We start from the raw sequence: 22522 nt of genomic DNA on the forward strand, positions 1-22522 counted from the left end.
TTTTACACATTAAAATAATGATAAGATGATTATATAAAAATTTAATAAATAAAAATATAAAAATTTTAAAATATTAAAATATTAAAATATTAAAATAAAATAAAATATTTTTTAAAAATAATATTAAAATAATATTGATGGACATAAAATAAATTTAAGTTAATTTTTACAAATATGGATGAGTTTAATTAAAATTTTAAACTAATACTTGAATTAGACTTAAACAAACATAAAATATATTAATATCATCTTAAACCAAACTTAAAATCGATCCGATCCATAAATATCTCTAGATTGATGAAATATTCTTAAGCTTCTCAATTTCATAATAACTGAATCGGAATCAAGTCCACCGTGCATGAACATGAAATTTTTTAATACTTTTTACAACTTACAAATTTGGTACTTTAAAAATTCACCATCAGCTTTCCTATTTATCTATCTGCTCATTTTTTTTTTTCATTTAATGCTTTTGCATTTGTGCGCAACCAAAAAACAACCATCTCATAATTAGGAAGGATTGAGAATATATTGTCTGCATTTTCCAATTATAATTCGCATAATACTTATTTTACCTTCTTCCAGATTATTTTAAGTAATTCTAAGTGTTACGTTTAAAAAGTAGATATGATTAAATTTTATAATGAAATTATTTAAAAATATTTTCTTAGCTCTAATTTAATTTTATTTATCTTTTAATTATTAAATTTGTATTATTTATCAAATCGTTTTAAAATAGATAAAAATTTTGTTGACTTAACATTCATACGTATGATACATTAATAATTAATTAAAATTTAAAAATAAAAATATCGTTTATAATTTGTATACTTTTTAATAATTTTTATAAATAATTTTTAACTTTTAGAATATTTTAAATTTTAAAAATTAATTAATTATTTACGTGATATATATTATATTAAGAAAATTAATAAGCCGTTAATTTATCCATCTATTTTTGAATGATTTAATAAATAACATAAATTTAATAGTTAGAAGATAGAAAAAATTAAATTAAAATTTAAATGATATTTTTTTGTAAAATTAATGGATCACATGAGCCATTATATCGAAATTTTGTAAATTAGATTCTAATATCATCCTAGTGCTACTTTTTGAATGTGATTTATTCTTGATGATGAAATACGTCATCTCAATCAAATAAACTTGAATTTGATAATTTACACTGCTTAAAACTATTTTCCAATCTAATTAGTACGGACTTAAAAATCATTTAGTTTATTTTTTTCAATTTCCATTTTTTATAAAGGGAAAAATAAAAAAATTTAATTAATTAACTTTTTTTTTCAATTTTCTTTCTTTTAATTTTTCATCCATAGTTTCTTCCTCTCCCAACACCACCGTTCACAATTACCATCATCTTTGTTCCGCCGCTCAAAACCCCACTCAGCATCGTTCACACACCTCCACCAGCGCCATTTTCCAACTGAATCTCCATTTCATTTTCATCACTGCTAAGCAACAAACCTGCATCTTTGAGCTTATTCAAACATTTTCTAGCTTCTTCCAATGTGCTAGCATTCATTGCTATTCTCAAACTCAAGCTGTGTCTTAGCAAATTGGATACAAGAATGTCAGAACCCTGGGGTAGCATACCCACCAAACCCATTGCCCCCTAACAGAACCACCATACCCATCTGCCATCGCCCCCTATCCCTAATAGAACCCACTTTCCCATTGTTGAACCACTACGCCCAAAACCCTCATTGTTACCAAAAACCCCACAATACAATAAACTAAATAGAACAAGACAATAAAACTAGCAGCCAAAAAAAGACAAGTCTTAAACCCGAGACCAAGACTAGATTGTCGAAGGGTTTCCAGGTGTCCGTTCGACAATCCGAACGGTAAGAAGAAAGAGTTCAGCGAGAGGAAATATATACTAAAAAATAGAAACAAGGAAGGTCAAGGCTCAAGGATGGATTTCGAGGTTTTCAAAGAGTTTTTATGAGAAAACAAATTGGAAAGAAGGGAAAGAGAGTAGTATTTTGGAGCAAAGCGGATTGAACGGCGTTGGACAATAGTGACGGTGATGATGATGAACGATGGAAAGAAACTGTGGAAAGACAATGAATTGATTAAAATGTTTGTAGTTTTATTTTGTTTGAAAGAACAATAACATGGGATTTTTATCCAAAATATATTGTATTTAAGTATAATCAAACCATTGATAAAACAATAAAAATTAATTTAATTAAAAGATAAAATATTATATTTAAAATTGGACGTAAATTAATTGGTGGGATTGATAGAAACAAATGGTGTTTTTAATTTATCGTTTCTAAGTTGAAGTATAGTACGAGTCGGGAGTAGCCCAAATATGAATCCACACATTGGCGGGGTGTTTTCCTTTTTATCTCTCTTGCTATTTCAATTTCCACTAAAACCCTAAGCTAAACCCTGATTTATGGAGAAATAAAACCAACTGTCCTGCTCTCCCTTCCCTTTCCATTCTACTTCACGGCTTCTCTTATGCAGATCATAGAAATGAAAGTGTTGAGATCAATTTACTACACCCATACTCACTTCCTTCATCGCAATCTCTCCAGAACCCCTGTTTCCCTCTCCTTATTTTCCCGCCATTTCCATTCCTCCAATCCCCGCTTCTCTCTAAATTCCCTGGAAACCGATGGGACCCAAAGAGCACCGCATGCCTGGACCGCCTACGAGGGACTCACCCCCGACCTTTCTACGCCTACCAACAGACACAAAGGCATTACCCAGGGTAACGAGTCGGCTTCAGGAGACGAAACAGATGCGGATTTTGAGACCCATAGGACTTATGGGAAGGCAAAAAATGCTAATTTGAGCGATGGAGACAAAACCCAGATGGCCAAAAATGCTCGTTATATCCCCAATGAAAACACTGATGGGATGAGTCGAAAGAAGGCGTTCTCGGTTAATGGGTTGGGATTGGGGGACATAGTTGGGAATAAGAAGAAAGGAAAAAGTAGAGTTAAGTGGGTTTGTGAGAATTGTGGGTACTCAGATGGACAGTGGTGGGGAGTTTGCCGTTCTTGCGATTTTTCCGGGACGATGAAGAGGTTTTCGGAAGTGGAGACTAAGAACAGAGGGTTGGAATTTTCGGAAACTTTGGCGCGGTCTTGGCTACCAAAGGATACAGGGGATGTGGAACCTGTAAAATTGATTGATGTTAACAGTGGGGTTAAGAAGACGGATTACCGGATTCCACTGTGGGTTCCCCCCCCCCCCCCAACCCGAGAAAAAAAAAATGTTAAAGGATTTGATTGTGCTTAGTTTTGTATTGATATATGTTTTTTGTTTGGTATGCTTGATATGTAGGTTTGGACCCTTTGGAAGTGAAGTTGCTAGAGTGCTTGGAGGTGGCCTTGTTCCTGGTCTGCATAATCCCCGTGCTGATTAATTTTGCGATTATTGCTTCAAAAAAGTTTGAAAAAGAAAGAAAGAAAACATGACAGTGTGATCCAATTTTGTCTTTAACTAATTGCTTAAAATTGATATATTGAGTTCATAGTGGAAGCTTATGTCTTATTTCTTGTGTGCATGTTTTTCCTGGTTTACAGGTTCCTTGGTTTTGATTGGTGGTGATCCTGGTGTTGGAAAGAGCACCCTTCTGTTGCAGGTAGAGTTTTTAGCATTTGGGGTGTTCACGCTTCTTTGTTCTGGATTTTTTAAAAAAGAAGGTTCTTCTGTCATCAACTTATATTCACATTTTTTAATTGGTAATACCCATCTTATACTGCTAAGTCTTATCCTTCCTTGAAAGATGGCTGCGCTAATTGCTGAAGGGCATGACTCTGGTCAACCTACTTGTGTTGTATATGTATCTGGTGAAGAGGTTAGTTTTGGTGCAGCCTCACACTCATCTATCTATATTATCACGCTCAACTGTCAAAGCTTTACTAGTTTATAGTTGTACATATAGATGAGTCATTGACCTTAGCACTGTAATCATTGTGCCTGTTTTACCACGTGCATGATTTATTTGGTATATAGGGAGTTAAATCTGTGTCTGGGTTCCTCATGGCAGAGTGTTGAACAAATTAGCAGCAGAGCCGAACGTATGAAGATTGGAGCAAATGAACTTTACCTTTATGCTGGTACTGAGATTGAGGTAAATGATTCTGGTTAAATGCTTATAGTTGAGAAATATTATTCATAACTTTTTCCCACGTAATTTTTCTGTCCACATCTTCGAAATTGAATGAATGTTACTGATTTACTCTAGTGAAAATGAAATCTATGATTTTCCATGTACAGAGAACCAGTTGGTGAATCCTAAAATAATTGGTGGATTTGCTACCTTTCAGGACATATTGACGAAAATTCAGTCCCTCTCACCACGGGCTCTAATTGTTGATTCAATTCAGACGGTATACTTAAAGGAAATTACCGGAAGTGCTGGAGGTCTCTCTCAGGTTGGAATATTTTCTCACCATGACCTTTATGGAGTCCCTTAATCTTGCATTACATATGGAAATGTTTTACTTCTGAGTCTTATATGTTTCAAGTAATTGGCACTACTTATAAACCATTTTCCCTTGGTAATATTTTGTTCTTCCTCAAGTAATCCTGCTTTTTTCAAATAAAGTCCAACCAGTTTCCTTTTTAAGGTGTTAGGATTAACAATATATGTGTAACTTTTAGGGAAGGGGAGGTCAGCATATTTGCTAAGTAGTGACACTAGTTAGTCAATGACAGGTCAGGGAATGTACATCAGCTTTATTGCGGTTTGCAAAGAAAACCAACATCCCAGTTCTTTTGGTAAGCATAAAGTTCTTACTCTCAAATAGGCTGATTTACCTTTTTTAAAAATATATTTGTTTAACTTGTTAAATGAGATTTAGTGGTTTGATTAATCTAGAGATAGTTTTTATGAATGTGGTTTGGATGGCTCTTAAGCGTTTCTCTTTTTGGCTGTTCCTTTATTTTAGCTGTTTGAAATCTGAAATTTCCTATAACATTGCTCGGCTTTTTGTAATTTTAGTTTTTATGCATGTGGTTTTGGATTGATTTTATTTTAGCTCTTTTATTTCTAATAGAAGTGTTTGATGCATTTTGGCTTTGAAACTGCTCATAAGCTGCAAAAGTGAGATAAATACTGGTTATTTATTTTTATTGCTAAGCTTTTTGGTAAAAAATGGAAAGGAGATAAGATGGCTGATCATCTGTAAGGAAAAGAGGGATGTGAGAGAGTTAGGGATGGAGAGGGTTATTTCTGAGAACATTCATAGTATTTGCAGAATTTGGCCATAAATTCGGTTATAACACTTTGTTTCTATGAAAAAGGTGCTCAAGTAGTTTACCTCCTTAGTCTTCACTTCACTTTTAGAAATATTAAAAAACTGTTGAATGAATATGTTGCACAAGTAGCCTGATATATGTATCATACTGAATTTTTTTCAGCTCTAATTTTATCCAGTCACACTATTGGTTCTGAAGTCTACTTTTCTATTCTTCTAATCCTTTTTTATGATGTCAGGCTGGACATGTAACAAAATCTGGTGATATAGCAGGACCTCGTGTCTTGGAGCACATTGTAGATGCTGTCTTATATCTGGAAGTTGGTACCTTTGCCTCTTTTCTTTCACTATTACTAATCTTGTTGTCTTTGTGTGGATTTCTTTCTTTATTATATCTCTCATTTTCTTAATCTTTGTTGAGCTTATTCCCCCCTTCCATTTTTTAAGAAGAAATCTTGTAAAGTGGCATATTTTGGTGCTTGTCCATATTCAATAGCTTGTCTCTCGGGGAACCTGCATAAGTAAAATGAGCATTCATATTTCAATAAATATCTGCCTTTTTATGGACTTGCAAAGTATTTGCAGCAAAAAATGGAGAAAATTTAGCACGGATTTTAGAAGGGAGAAAAGTTCTCTTTTTTTTGAAATAGAGTGAAATCCTGACACAAATCTACAGGTTATTGCAATTTAGGACTGTTTTTTAGTGCCCTGTTATTATAAAACAGAGAAAATAAAGCATATTTAAATAGTTCATTGTCGGTTGTTAACTCAAATCTAAATAGCGTAATGTTCCTCAACTTTGCAAAAGTTTGGATGCATTCTCTTTAATCTTCATGGATGATGAATAGGATGCTTCTGTTTTCCAGGATATTTGTATTCAAATATAACAGATTAGATTATCTTTTTTTTGCTTAAATTTGTAATTTTGGAATTGTTGAAAGTTTCTTATGCTGATTGCAACCTATTGTACTATTTTATACTCTTCAAAGATTTGATATATTTCATATTTCAGAAGTAGTATGCTTTGCTCCACAATTTAGTTCTTCAGATCATATTCTTTGGTTCTGATAACACTTCAATCATTTCTAGGGGGAAAAGTGCTCATCACATCGTTTGCTTCGATCTGTGAAGAATCGTTTTGGGTCAATTGATGAGGTACCAGTGACCGAGATACTATTCTTTTTGTTTCAATTTTAAGATGAATGACTTGAAGATGCTCAACTTGATTGTATCCTATCATCATCATTCTTTTAGTTTTTCTGTGTTAAAGATCTTGTTAAGGGTTTGATTTATTTCTACTCAAAATATTTCATGTGAACCAATCACTGGTTGTTGTCTTGATGGGCTTACCTACTATCAGCTAGGAATATTTGAAATGTCACAACTGGGACTGCAAGTTGTTTTAAACCCCAGTGAGATGTTTTTAAGTGACCAGAACTCTGATTCGGAGTTTTTAGCTGGACTTGCTGTTGCTGTAATTATGGATGGATCTCGGGCTTTCCTTATTGAAATTCAGGTACTTTCTTCTTTTACTTTTTTTCTTTTCTCATTTGCTTCATGTTTCTAACAATGTTTTGTCATCCAAGAGTTTTGACCCTTTAGTGAATGCAAAGGGTATAGGCTCTATTCTTTTGTTGACTATCGAGTAATATATTTAAAATGATCATCTGGAGTTCAGGAGAAGCAGTGAAGTTAAATAATTATACTTTAGAATTTCTTCCCTTGCATGGGGATTATGATATATGAAGGATAGTTTATTTTTATCATGTACTTCTAGAATTGCATCCTTTATTTGTTGAAATAAAATATCATTGGTTATTTCCTCCATATAACTGTAACTTTCAACTGGGTTCTTTCCTTCCCAATCCTCCCATTAGAAGGATTCACTAAAATACGAATTTGGAAGGTTTTGTGGGGTTAGTTTTCAAAATCCATATACCAGTGAAGATATTACCTCTTATTACCTTCCATTTCTGTCAGTGGAGCTTTTGGACATTAAAAAAACTGCCCCTTTTTCTTTCTTTAAACAAGTTTTTTTTTTTTCTCAGACCAGTCCTTGGACATTAATAGTACCAAATTGAACCACAATCCAATTCAGAAACAGCAGCATAGTTAGTGATTTGTGGTAAAACAGGTCTAAACAACTTGATCTCTTTCCTTACTGGAGTGAATATATATGGGGGAAAATCCTTCTGTGTTTGGAGTAGGGTTTCCTGGAAGATTTGGTAGAAAAATGTTTTCTTGCAAAGAGTTCTTCAACGAACAAATTAAAACATTGCTTTGAAGCTCTTATTTTACTAAGAAGAGCTATGATTGTGTATGTTTATGAAAAATGAATCTGATGACGTTTGCTTGTATTAGATTGTAAATCTTTAATTTTTTCAGTTTATTGTTGATGGTTTTTAGCAAGCATTGAAAAGGGTGAGGCATACAATAAATACATGAGGCATTGAATAAATAAAGGGGAAACTTTCCAGTATTCTTTCTAGCCATAGTTTTGCTATGCTTCTTGTTAGTATCTTTGTCCAACAAATGATGTTAATGGACTTCTATAATCATGTTTAGGCCTTGTGTGTATCTAGCTCAACGGTTTCTAGACATGTGAATGGAATCCAAGCAAGTAGAGCTGACATGCTTATCTCTGTAAGTGCTATTTCATTCTCCTGTAAACATTTCATCTATATGCCTTGAAGTTTGTCTTTTTCAATACGTTACTTTTAATTATGTAGATTTATAAGTTTTTTCTGCAGAAGAATGTAGTTGTATCTGATGTTGTATCCTGTGATTCCTAGTCTCGTACCTCAATTGAGGTAGTTAAATGCTCATTTTCTCAATGCTAGTCTCTGTCGTCATGTTCTGGTTTATTACTTTAATTGCAATGCTGGCAGATCCTTTAGTAAGATAATGAGGCCAACCTTCAAATGTTCCATAACCTCAAGGCTAGGCAATTGCCCACTTATTAACATGTAAGAAATTTGTCAAATATAGAAGTTAGGAGTATTACTCTGAAAGTATCCCTCTTTTATCTCTGCTGGCAAGCATTGCTAAAGGCTTTCCTAAATGTCAATTATGAATGAAAGTTGAGGAATGAAGTGCTCTGATCAGGATGTGGATAATTTTTCTTATTATGAATCTCGGAAGTAAATTCTCTTATAATTAATTTAATAGTTTAATATTAGCTGAACAACTTAAATTACTTGACTTTTCAGTTTTCGTCATCTGGATTAGGACTTTTTCTTTGACATTGGCATTTAAGTCAACTCATATCAGAAAACTCTCCTCTCCTCTCCTCTACTCTGGGGGGCTAGGACTGGAGACTTATTTTCATATTACTCAAAAATATATCAGAACCATTTAAGAGTTATTTGTTTTATTCCTTTATACTTTCTTCTCAAATATTAGGCTAATCAATTGCTATAACTTGAGTATGGATTCAATCATATAGTGTGCTTTTACAATTTTTGGTAACACTGATATTACTATCCTGCTTTACAAGGTTGCAATTCTATATATTTTACTATCCTGCATTTACAAGGCTGCAATTCTTTATTGACTCTTTTAATATAGGTCCTTGCCAAGCAAGCTGGTCTAAAGATCCAAGAGAATGTAAGTTACTATTTTACTGTTTGTCTTTTATGGTGTGCTCTCCAGTTCTGGTTTAAAGTTCTTTTCCTTCTTCACCCTTATCAAAAGAGATTGTTAATTTTGTTTGATTGTGATCCATTGCGTTTTTAGTGTGTTTTGTCAGTCATTGTCAATATGTTGAAATTTAACTTCCATTTTGCAGAGTATGGTGACCATGTGGTTCTTTTAGTTTTAGAAATAGATGAATTAAACTTTGTTTAATTCTTAACCATTGTTTTTCATTTGTTAGAGAGTATGTTTGACTATGTGGTTCTTTTAGTTTTAGAAAAAGATGAAATTAAACTTTGTTTGACATAAGTTGCTCCGTACTTCTTTGCCATTGTATTTAATTTTGTTTAATTCTTACTCCTTCATCCAAGTATGGTTTATATTCTTTATTAGATGTTCTTTCTTATAAACTTGTGTAACTTTAGTTACTCTTTCAACCAGGCTGTTTTTCTAAATGTTGTCAGTGGAGTATCATTGACAGAGACTGCTGGGGATCTTGCAATAGCAGCTTCAATTTGTAGCAGGCATGAGTTTTTCTTTTTATTAGATGATGGTTCTAGAATATACATTTTTACTTGTTTCTTTATTTCACTTCCATTATATCACATGTCTGGTTCATATAATAACGTGGCTATGTTCCATTTTATTAGTAATGACACCATAGTATAGTACTTGGTAAACCAGGCCCTCAAGTTCCTGAACACAGCATCTAAACAATTTATCTTTACCTGTTTATTGCGACAAATTCTTGATATATATAGAGAGAGAGAACTAAATTGATAAGCAAGCATGTTTCTCATGTCTTGATCAGCTTCTTAGAGTTTCCTATTCCCAGTGGAGTTGCATTCATTGGTGAAATTGGCCTTGGTGGTGAGCTTCGCATGGTAAACATTTACTTTCCCTATTACGACAATTACCTTGTCAATCGCCCCTTTTTTTTTTTGGGGGGGAGGGGGTGGGGGTGGGGCAGAGGCAGAGGCAGTGTTACTTAAGTTTGCCTATGCTGAATCTCAAATTCTATTTTCTAATGAAAACAGGAATCTAGTCTTAGAAAATCTATTTTATACCATAGTTGATGAACTTTGATATTGTTTGGAGGGTAGTGTTGTTGAGCTGAAATGCTGAAACTTTTTGGTACTGCATTGACCAGTGCGGCTATCATCTTTTATTGTTCGGTTAACTTGAGGCTACTAAGAAGACCCAAGTTCAAGCTATTTTTCGTTCCTTCACAGACCCTACATTGACAGGTGCAAAACATTGTTTTGTTGCTTATGATTTAGGTATCAAGGATGGACAAAAGAGTAAGCACAGTGGCAAAACTAGGATATAAGAAGTGTATAGTGCCCATGTCAGCTAAAAAATCATTAGCAACTCTGGATTTGGGGGAGCTGGAGATTATTGGCTGCAATGATTTGAAGGGGTTCATCAATACAGTGTTTACTAAAAATTGAACAGAGTTTAGCAAGCATTGCTTCACAAATTATGTAAAATATATTAGATCTGTATGCTTAAATTTGTGATTTGTGAGTGTAATGATTCCCCAGGAACAAACAAGGTTGGAGGTAGAACATGAAAAATTGTTAATATAATTATCACTAGGTTGTGTTCTTATGTTGAAATCAAAATTGTTGAGTTGATAATATTTGCTATAAATCTCCCGTATGTAAGCTGCTAGTTGCCTCCTTTGTTAAAGGATGTGTAATCTCAATATATTGCTACAAGGATTTTGGTTTTCATACAAGATGTTCTCTTAATGATAACACTAACAAGAGAAAGACCAAGCTCCTCTCACTGTAGCCTATTTTAACGCTAACGCAGGAGCGGGACAGTATTTTTCGTATTTTATGTGATAATTAATTATTTTTTTCGTATTGAGTACAAAATCAACAGCGAAGCTCGCCCATTAACGCATTCCTCATCTACGGGAATGAATATATATATATATATAGTATTCTTAGAAAAAATGAAAAGTAGTTTTTTTTTTAAAATTTGTAGTTTTCAAAGATGTTTTTCCCAAAAGAGTTATTAAATTAATTTTTAAAGTATTATTGTATACAAATTAAAATACTGATATTTTTATAAATATTAACTTTATTTTTTAAAATAAATTTTAGTTGAGTTGAAATTGCTCGGTCAATAGCAAAATTCCATTAACTATAAATAAGGTTAAAATATGTTTAAATTTTGTACTTTTCATATATTTAAAATTTGGGTTGATATAATTTGTCCCTTGAACTTGTTCAAAAGTACTTAGTTGGTATTTGAAATTTTTGTTTTTGAATTATAAGAGGAAGGCAAAGCTAAGAAATTTTTTAATTTATTAATTTATAGGTTAAAGATACTCTTTTTTTATTAATTTATTTAAATTTAAATAAAATTTAAATATTTTTTAAAAATTTATGCTCGTCACATAGCCTACTAAAAAGTTACCACATGCCAACACTAGATTGGCTATTAGTGCCACGTCAACACAAACAAGAGATGTTAGTGCATAGGTACCAAACTTGGTGATGGAATACAAGTTCTGGTACCAAGTAGGTACAAAAAGAAGTTAAGGTACCAAGTAGGTACTTTTGGACAGATTTAGGGTGCAAACTACATATTAACCCTTAAATTTTAGTCTATTTGCTTTTATTTCAAGAAAGTTTGTCTTTTACTTTGTGGATTTAAAATGTAAATGCTATTGTTAACATCATTAAAAATTCTTATATTAAATTCAGGTTCATTGCACCACTTTTTTTACATGATGATCGAGTAAGTATTTTTTATTTCAAAATGACACATTATTGAATTTAACAAAAGAATTTTAACCATGTAAAAATTGGATTTGAATTTAAAAATTTTAAAATTGAAAAACTAAATTCCAAATGAAAAAGAATACATGAACTTTGAGCATATTGTAACCTATATTTAATAAAAGTAATTGAACACACGAATGCATGTTATCTCTCAAACGGTCAGAGTGTGTTGGTGGTGCGCAAGTGGGATGATCGACGTGCAATGGTGCCAAGCAAGTTGAATGATCAAAGGCTTGTATGAATTATTTTTTTAATAAAAAATACATTGCCAATGTACCACATATAAACCCTATTTATATTTATATGAAAAAATATTTGATACACTACTAGGTTTTTAGACTCCACAAGCGGGATTAGGAGGTTGAAAAATATCCTATAAAGATTTAGTAACATATATAATAAATAAATATTCTAAAAAAACACATGTTTAAAGTTATTTGTAGAATAAATACCAAATATTAACACATTTTATATTACTTTACTATTTTTTAGGGTTAAATATAAAATTGATACCCGAACTTGCCCACTTCTCCTAGTTTGGTACTTATGATTTTTTTGTCCTATATTAGTACTCGAACTTTTTTTTCGTCCATCATATTGGTGCTCGAGCCTAACGCCATTACTTTTTTGCTAACATGGTAGCACTGGCCATTCGTGTGCCGCCATGTGTCGCCCTTTTTGGCTGCAAACCGACCCCCTTTTAATTATATTTCCTTTTATTTTCCTTTCACCATCGTCTTTTACCTCACTTCTATCTCTTTCGTTTTTTCCTTTCACCATCTGTTTTATTTTCTACTTGACCTCTTTGTTTTCTATCTCTTTTGTTTTATCTGTTCATAACACATCTTTAGAAGGAAGAAAACAAGCAAAAATGTCTTCTTCAACAAACAAAAATCAAGTGCTCAAAAAAGAGTTTTGTACTGCTATTGCGGGTTAAGGGCTCCCGTTTGCAACGCGTTTACTCCACGAAACAAAGGAAGAAAATTCTTTGGGTGTGTGAACTTCAAAGAGGTAAATTAGGGTTTGTGTTTTGGTCTGCCATAGCTAAGTGTGCGACAAACAAAAGTTTTGTGATTTTAGTTGAAGATATTGTGCAATTTTTTGTATTGACATTTTGTTGCAATTTGGGTTGAAGATATATTCTTAGAATTTTAATATTCTGATTTTTTTGAATATTAGGGTTTTGATTTTTTCTGGTGGGTTGAAGATAACAATGATGGGACGAGTTCAACTATAAAAGAATAATGATGCATAATCAATGAAATAATTATTCAAAATAAGATGTTATTGATAGAGAATAGGAAATTAAGACTTGAGAACAATAAGCTCAATATTGATGAAATGCAAAGAATGTGATTGAAGGTAACTCATTTGGAGGAGAAGATCACATTGTACAAGGCTAAAAATGTCAAGGAATAATGGAGTAATAGTTGCTTATAAGATGTTAATTGTATCATGGATGATTTTTTGGGTTATCTTGCTTGTGGATTGTGAAATGTATTTGTTGCATTAGTTGTTAAGAATGAATGAATTGAATGAAAAAACTTTTTATTTTGTTGTAAGAAAATCTACATATACCAAAATTGAGGTCCATGAAAAACACATGTTTGAATAGAATCATCATATAAAGGATTCTTGGACATGCAAAATTAGATTGACATCAACAAAATAGAACCATGAAATTATCCATAGTATGCTAACTAACTGACTCTAACTGGGAGGTATAAACAACAAAATAGAATCCATAACTCATCCACGAAATCAAATTGACATCAATAAAACATGTTTGCTTAGGATTCTAGACTCAACATGTAACACCCCCTAACTCCAAACCGTAGCTGGAATAGAGTTACGGAGCATTACTGAACCTATCGGACAATTTACATAAAACACCTATGTTTAACCAATCTAAACACATTTAAATATTGCTCAAAACTTGCTAAATTTACACATTTTATATATTATCCAATACTCAATTCTAATTACTTATCAAATATTATCAAATAAATCAAATTCACACTAAATTAGTCAAATCTTATTATATACCATTACCAAAATCTAAATCTACTTATTTCACTTTTACATTCACCATTCAGAATAACACACATAAGATACCCTAGGTACATGCCATTATCAACAATTAACACGCTTTACCTTGTTGAATTCGGGATCGGCCTGGGATGCTGATTCGACATTCTCACTTTAATTTAACCTGCGCACGGAAATAAACCGTACGCTAAGTATGGGTATACTCAGTGGTATTTCTATAATCCAAACGCTTAATAAAATAAAATATAACAAACACTTAAAATCATATAACAATCATGACTATTCAATTATTTAATTCAGAGATAAATTTATTGTAACTTATTTTATTCTTTTCACTTACTAACCTATATAGCTTTCCACGATTTATTCACAAGTCATTAAACAATTATAATATTCACTTTTATCCAATCCAGAGCTACATAATTCATTTGTCTCAATCATACTTTAGTTCACTGTTTAATATCAATAAACCATATTCAACTATTCACTTTTCAATCAGTGTTCTGTACATATCCATTTTAATAACAGTCATTACCATTCATATCAAATCGACTTGCTATCCCAGATAGCTTTCACTGTATAATACAATTCGTGTGTTTCAGTCCATATTTCAATTCTTCATTCAGTATCAATGTAATCACTGTTATATTTAATAACCCCTATTAACATGACTCGGACTCAGACGGATACACGGATCCAACCAAACACACCAGAATGGCACCCAGTGCCTCATCGGATAGTTCGAAGCAATATAATGACACCCAGTGTCTCATTGGCCTAGCCGAAGTAAAGTGGTACCCAGTACCTCATCGAATCTATCCGAAGAAATATAGTAACACCCAGTGTCTCATCGACTCGAGGTCGAAATATCCTTGAACTCTTCCAATCCTATGGCATGCTAATTATATCCGACCTAACCCGATACTGTTAATAGGGTTTCCAATTCACTTTCCAGTTTCCAATCATTATACACTTCAACAATCACATTTATTCCCAATTCAATATAACTCAATTCACTTTTCAATAACAAATATTCAATTTCACAATAGTCACTTATTCATATTAATTTCATCACATACTAAATCAATTCATTTCAATTATAAAAAAACACAATACAAATAATTCACATCTTAATTATTTATCATAACATTTACCCAAAATTTAATTATTATAATTGCACAATATCACATTCACACACATATATATATATATATATATATATATATTTATAATATATATATATATATATATCTAATTCAATTCAATATTAATTCAATAAATTCATAACATACCAAATCAACCTCTTCCATTACCAAACACAATAATTCTCCCTTCAACATTCACTAAAGGCATTGAATAAAATATAATAATTAATAACTAGGTTCGGATTATAGAAATACAAACCGTAATTTTCGAGCTAGCTCCCGTCAACTTTGCCTTTTTCCTTGCTTAGCTGACATTTCCGAAACAACGCTAGCTACGGAAATTAATTAAATATTATCAATACACTACCATTCAATTTTAATTTCTATTCAACTTTTGCTTAAATTCCAATTTAGTCCCTAAACCGAGACTAACTTTTATTCTTCACATTTAACTCAATATTTTCATTCAATTTTCACTTTAAACTAATTTCAGCTCTCTAATTTCAGCATAAAACCATAATTTCAGAATTCTTTCAATTTAGTCCCTACCATTCAAAACTTATTAATTACTTTACAATTCAATCCTTATTTCACTTCTAACTTGAATTTCTATCAATTTAATCCCTAATTCATCATTTTATTCAACATAAACAATATTTAAAAATCTAGTAACTTTCAATATATCAACTTAATTTCATCAAAACCTTGTTCCAAATCTTCTAAAACATAAAAATTAAGTAGAAATAGCTAAATTGACTTACCTATTAAACTTCCAAACCTTGAAATCCAATTTTCCCTTTTCTTTCTTTCCTTCTTTCTCCCCTGTTCTTCTCTGTTTCGTTTCATTGTTTTGTTTCTTTCTTTCTTTTATTTACTTGTTATATATATATAATAATAATAATAATAATAATAATAATAATAATAACATTATATGATTTATACTTAAATAATACTTATTTATTATTTATACATGTGTATATTATTATTACATATGTATCCATAAATCACCATACATTTGTCATACTTTTATTTATTTATCATATAAATATCTTATAATATAATTATTTAATTAATAAATACCTTTTATAAATAATAATTATCTTTTAATAATTAAATACATGTATTACAAATGTATGTATTTTATTTATATACTTGTATCAAATTATTACCATACACGTCTTTATTTAATTTATTTCATAATATAATATCAATTTAATAATAATACATACATTAATATTTACTTAAATAATAAGTAAATACATACATGTATTACAAATGTATGTACAATATTTATTACACATGTATTTTATTTTTACTATACACTTGTCTTTCTTTTATTTATTTAATAATAATTAATATAATTAATTTAAAACCTTAAACATATAAAATCTAATAAAAATCTTAGATTTTATCTAAGTTTGCCGCCTCATCTATAGTAAATTGGCTTAATTGCCATTTTGATCCTTTTATTTTCTTTTAATCTACAATTAAACTTTCACACTTCATTCAATTTAATTCTTTTGCTAATTAGCCTTAATTTAAGCTAATTCACTTTATTAAACTTTAATTAACCACTCATTTAACTTCATAAATATTTTTAATAAATATTTACAAGTCTATTTTTCAGAAATAGAGACCCGAAAACACACTTTTTCGATAATCGTAAAGTTCGAGTCATTACACAACATCAATTATCTCCATGGCTTAGGATTGTGCTTGGGTGGAACTTTGGACTTAGGTTTTTTTTTTTTTTGTGTTCCTACTTTCCTGAGTCCCACCAATAGTTTGAATGTTGCTGATTTATTTTTTTTTATTGGAGCAATTGGTTAGGGCAGTTACCATGGTTTCCCCTCTCATACCAAGCTGTAATGCAATGACAAGTAATAAAAAAAAATATGTCCCCAAAATATAATAAACATAACAGGAACTGTTATACAGTTCAACAATTGGTAACTTACATTCAAAATTTGCATCCATGTCCCTTAACTAGTGTATAACCCAATTCCTTGCCAACTTGTTTTCCCCTGTTATGTTGAAGATGTTGGCATGGTGGAAGCATTTGGCTGTGTTGAAAGAGCTAGTGGTGTCTGCAGTAAGTATTGTAACATTAGTGTAATACTATGAAGGAATAGTTAATATAAGTCTTGAAAAGATTACCACAAAAGATGTAGTTATAACATGATTCTAGGCTATTATATTTCGAAATTAGGTCTAGAAGTTTTTAGGGTAATTTAGAGATTTTAGTTCGAAATGAGTTCAAAATTTTGAAGCATGATAAACCACAAATGTCTTAGTCTATGACTTTTTGAAGGTTAAATCAAAATCTAAAAATAATATAGAAGACATTGAATTTTGAATAGAGGATTATTTTGTAAAAGAGGCTAATTTAATAGTAGGTTTAAAGCAATTATACCAAGTTTTAAAATCAACCTAATTTTCCCCTGTTCACCCTACTTTCTGAGGTTTAAAAAGAAAAGAGGAGAAACATTTCATCTTTTTCTTGTGCTGCCCATTAGGAAGGAAAAATCTCAAACTTTCATATTCAATTTCAATATTTAAAAGCTCCAATCCCTTGTTTTCTATTATATTCCAAGCATTAAGCCTTCCTAGAATTCCAAGAAAAGCATAAAAAAAATACCATTGATTTTACCATTGTTCAACTTGTGGGTTTTCTTGGATTTGGACCAAACGTTTGTTTTCCCCTCAACCAAGGTAATATTTCATTTTCCATATAGTTTTTGATGAACTCTAGCTATCTAAATCGATTTTTTATCTATTGAATCGAAGGATTTGTGTAAATGATGAAATTTAGGACAATAATGGTGAAATTCAAGATTTTGAATGAAATAGATGTTTCAAAGTGTTTTTCAACTTGTTTTAAAATGATTAGAAGGTTTTTAAACTCTCCTTAAATTTTCGTTAAAAGGTTTTAAGGTTTTGTTAAATTTTCATGAAATATGGTCATTGTATGTTGAAACTTTGAAACCAAGTTTCTGAGTAGTTTAGAATGGTTTGAAGGTTCAGAATTATTCTTAGATAAATAATTAGATTATTGGAATCGATTTTAAGTAAGGGAATGAGTAAATATTAAGATATTAGAGTTTCAAATTTGCAAGTCAAAAATTTCAGTTCTAAGAGGAAGAAATCTTAGAAATGCATTTTTATTGTTTGGGTGTGTTTATAGCTATAATTTAATTACATTTGTTGTGTAGTCAATTTTGATGAAGATTCGGGACTGTTGGAGCCTTTGACGAGCAAGACAAAAGGAAAGAAAAAGCTAGTTTAGACTTTTGGCAACTATGAGAAAGTGTGAACGGTGAGTGTTTAGAATCGCTACTTGTAAACGCGATTTATAGTGTTAATCGAGAGCTTAGGAATATCCTAGATCCCTATCCTAAGTTTTGAGTGTAAGCTTTCTTAAACTCCCGTTTAATTTGCAAAGTATGTGACTATGTGAAACTGAATGAGTATTAAGTTGTGATAATGTGACCTGTGATATATATATTGTGATAGCTCTTGTGAATGTGTTAGTTGTGGTCATATTAAATATGTCAAATGACAGTGATGATATTGTGTTATCGATATAAATATGTAGAAAACGATAAGTGCAAATGTGTTGAATTGTGGAATATGATGCTGGTATGACAGGTAAAGTAAGCGAATATTGATATGTGGTATGTGATAATCTGATTCTTAATGCATTCGTATGTGAACGGATATGTGATAGCTTAATAAACATAATTGTGTCACTTAAAGTGCAATTAAATGTGAATCTGATAAGTGTGCTATGTGTACAGATTGTGATGTGAATTGATGTTTATGAACATAGATTAAATGCATAAGAATAGTAATTAAATGTGTGTATTTGCAGTTATTTTGGCCTTTGACATCGTGAAACCGTTGGATATAGTTGACATGCCATAGGATTGTGAGTACTCATCTTTATGTTTTGTGATTTGGGCATTGAGGCCTCGGGACAAATTGAAGGGATAAGGAAATGTCAAGCCAAGCTCCATTTACTGGGATATGTTAGTGTGTTGGAGAGTGTTTAGTTTTATGCTACATTTATGGGATATTTTAGACTCTTTGAGTCATTAGTGTGATAGAGATCCATGTATCCAATGCGTAGTACTAGAGTCCACTTTTATGTTTCATGTTTCCAAGTTGCGAAATTATCATTAATTGATTAATACATGAAAATGTTGTGTGCAAATTCATTTGAATATATAAGCTAGACTTGTGGGTCATTAAAGCATAAATACATTTTGTCTTGATGAATTATCGTCAAATGAATTACATATATATATATGTTGAGTGTAATTGTATGTGAGAGTGTATGCTACTTTTATGATTTAATGAAGCGTGAATATATTATTTTGACTTGGTTAAAATCTAGTTGTGAATGTGTTGTAGTATGTTTTTGTTTAACCTTTGTTGATGTTGTGTATACCTTGTGGTTATTCTGACTTTCACTTAGCTTGTTTAAGCTCACCCACTCTTTCTAACCACTGCAGATATATAGCGCTTGCAGTGTGAACAGTGCAGTTCCAAGGAAGTGATACAAGTTAGACTTTAGTATTTAAGTAGATGATATTATTATTTGTTTAACTGTGGAAATAAAGGCAATGTGGTTAGAACTTTGGCTGGTTATCATTATGTTCTTGTTAGTTTAGTATGATTGTGAATGTTTAGAATTTTTTTGTGGTAATTATTACTATTTTTAATTGCTATTACCATGATTTGGGTCGACAAGGAAAAGATGTTTCGTTAGACTGTGTTTTGGGTAAGTTTGATGCTTAATATTGTGATGGTTAATGCAAGTTAAAATAGAGATATGTTGAGCATGTTTAATATTCTGTTTTGCTATGTTTTTTGCAAATCTAAGCAGAGGTGTCAATACTAGGGACATAAATACCGATACCTCGGAGTGCAATTGTATCTTCGTGAAATCAGTAGTTTAATTTGGTATCGATACCCAATCACGAGTATCGATACTAAGGGTGAAAATACCAATACCTTTTCCCATGTATCAATAAAATGCTTTCGTTTAAAATTTGACAGAATGTTAGTTTGGCATCGATTTTCTTACTAGTATCGATACTTATCTTCCAAAATATCGATACTTGTGATGACGTATCAATACCTACGTGGGTTCTTTATAATTTTATCAAATGGTCCCTAAACATGTTTTTAAATTATTTTTAATGTTGGCTAAGGTACTTTAAGTCATTCTAAATGTTGTCTAAGGTGTTTAAGACTCATTACTCCTCTAAATATTTGAAAGTGATGATGGCTGCAAGTATTTAAGGCTGTGTAAATATGTATGAGTTCGATGCTTGATGTAGTATCCTGTTACTCGGGCTTGACAATCGGATTGGGTATAGGGTGTTACACGAGCTAAACGAAATGCTACTATTGGTCTTGGTATAGATGAGGGTGATGTTGTTGGAACCAGTGGTGATGATGCGGATGCTTTGGTTGCAACTATTTAAGTAAGAGCTAATGGAGTAGGAGTTGGTGGAGGTGTATTCTGCAAAATTCACATATTAATCTTCAAATTAGCAAACAATTGCATTAAAATTTTTAGTCATGAAAACACTTACAGTAGATGAAGTTTGACCGCTTCTAGAGCTGTGTCCAATCATTAAACACTTGTGGCACTTTATATTTCTCCCTCTTCTAGACAATTTACTACCACTCCTCTCTCTCTCTTCTCTTACTCTATTCTTTTTCAGCCTCTCAGGTATTTTCTTTGGGATATAGGGGTCAATTAGTCCCATATTGATTTTATACCAAAATTTGTCACTAGCGACAACAGGTAATACAAAAGCATACAACTTTTCAAACATATCTTTTGTAAACCCCGCATAGACAAAATTAGAAATATTTAACTTTTTTCCACAAAATGGCTACAACTACGTGTAGACATAGGTTGCCAGTGAGGTCTCATCTCCTACAACTACATGACTACACACTTAAGTTGACAATAACATCACCAAAGTTTTCCACTTCAAACCCTTCGCTCCATTCCATTTAACATGACAGAATGAACTCATTTGAATATTGTCTAACTGATAACATGACAATTGTAACTTAACATATACCTTGGGATAGAACTGTTCATTCCAATTTTCAAATTTGGCCAAATTGTTTACAATCCTCTCCATTACATATTGCCTAATTTCCTCTAACATAGAGATGATAGACATTGACCTAGCTTTTGCAATTACTGCATTAAAGGACTAAGAAAATTTGTTGTCAATTGCATCACATATAGACCGACTAAAAAAAATGTCTTTGATCATTGCTCAGGATCAATACTAAGTAGACTTACATTGGAACTAGATTTGATATGGTCAATCTTATTGATGTTATCTTCAAATTCAACAATTATGTATGATTTGTATACTCCTCAAAATGATTGTCGCAGATCTCATCTTGGATTTTCTTTCCTCCAATTGGCATATAATTGCCTTGCACAAACTCTGTGATCCACCCTTGGAAACAACTCAGTTATCTCTTTCATCAATCCCTAAATACAAACAAAAACAATGGTATTAGATGAATTGTTTCATAAATTAAGCATACTAGAACATAATTAGTTAAGTAAGGTCCCAAACATACCTTTTGTTTATCAGTCATTAACGTGAATCCAATATCATCACCAACTTGTAAATTTGAAATAAGATTATTAAGAAATCAACACCATGTTTCTCGGCTTTCATTCTCTACAATAGTCCATGAAATAGGGTAGATTTGGTCATTTCTATCTCCACCGACAACAGAAAGAAGTTCCTCCTAGAATCTTTCCTTTAGAAAGCATCCATCCAGACAAATAAAAAGTCTACAACACTCCCTAAACCCTTTCCTCAATGCACTAAACCCTACATAAAATCTCTTAAACATGGAAACCTCATTAGGAGTTGGTTTTTCTACCATGAACCTAAAATATTAGCATTCGAATATGTCTTTCTAAGTGCATATGAATAGTCTCATAGTCTGTTAAACTCATAACTTACCTTACATTGATCTCATCCAGTCCAATCTCTTAGCCCTGTTGCATGTATCCCTATTCAGATCAACTCTTCCTTGGCTAGTTTCTGCATATCAATTAACTTCAACTTTAGAATCACTTTGATTATACTTAAGAAATGTATAACACCATAACCCATTTCTGTCACCGGAATAGGGTTACGGAGTATTATAGGAGCTTACAGATCTAATACAAACAGTTCATATCACTTCACATTCATATCAGAATCAATCATAAATCAATCATATTGTCCTTTATATGAGCCCTAGAGGCCTAAAATACACATTAGAAACAAGTCGGGACTAAACCGGGTACTCAAAGAATTTTTCGAAAAGTGTCAAAATTTTTTCAATGTGCAGGGGACACACGCTCATGTGGCTAGGCCGTGTGGGCATTCAAAACAAGGGCACACGACCGTGTCCCAGCCTATCTCTAATTTAGGGTGCTCTTTGGCTTGGGTCACACAGTCAAGCCACACACCCGTGTGCTAGGCCGTGTGAGCATACTGACTTGCATTAAATAAGGTGTAGGGGTCACACGACCAATCTACACGCTCGTGTGTTAGGCCGTGTAAAATTTTTGAGCATTCTGTTTCTCAATTTTAAAGATGCAGGAGAC

The 22522-nt window shown here is 31.8% G+C and overlaps 1 protein-coding gene and 1 long non-coding RNA gene across 3 annotated transcripts; one reads left to right on the forward strand and one right to left on the reverse strand.

Moving 5' to 3' along the window:
- The first annotated feature begins 2226 nt into the window (after positions 1-2226).
- LOC108489594 (uncharacterized) lies at positions 2227-10504 on the forward strand. Of its 2 annotated transcripts, XM_017794249.2 has the most exons (15): positions 2233-3215; positions 3325-3380; positions 3567-3625; positions 3770-3841; positions 4034-4117; positions 4314-4421; positions 4705-4767; positions 5486-5566; positions 6336-6401; positions 6607-6762; positions 7812-7889; positions 8814-8852; positions 9321-9403; positions 9691-9763; positions 10160-10504. In XM_017794249.2, the coding sequence occupies exons 1-15, from the start codon at positions 2494-2496 to the stop codon at positions 10328-10330; spliced, it is 1911 nt and encodes a 636-aa protein (XP_017649738.1). In that variant the 5' UTR covers positions 2233-2493; the 3' UTR covers positions 10331-10504. The 2 variants fall into 2 exon arrangements, with proteins under 2 accessions (XP_017649739.1, XP_017649738.1); XM_017794250.2 differs by lacking the exon at positions 9691-9763 and having other exon boundaries at positions 2227-3215.
- A 10468-nt stretch (positions 10505-20972) lies between these two features.
- On the reverse strand, positions 20973-22032 carry LOC128281541 (uncharacterized). Its single transcript, XR_008271767.1, has 3 exons — positions 21891-22032; positions 21496-21599; positions 20973-21403 (listed from the first exon to the last, which is right to left on the reverse strand). It is a non-coding gene; the product is annotated as an uncharacterized LOC128281541 (long non-coding RNA).
- Positions 22033-22522: the final 490 nt, after the last annotated feature.

The sequence above is a fragment of the Gossypium arboreum genome, chromosome 10 (genome assembly GCF_025698485.1).
Source record: "Gossypium arboreum isolate Shixiya-1 chromosome 10, ASM2569848v2, whole genome shotgun sequence".
NCBI lineage: Eukaryota > Viridiplantae > Streptophyta > Magnoliopsida > Malvales > Malvaceae > Gossypium > Gossypium arboreum.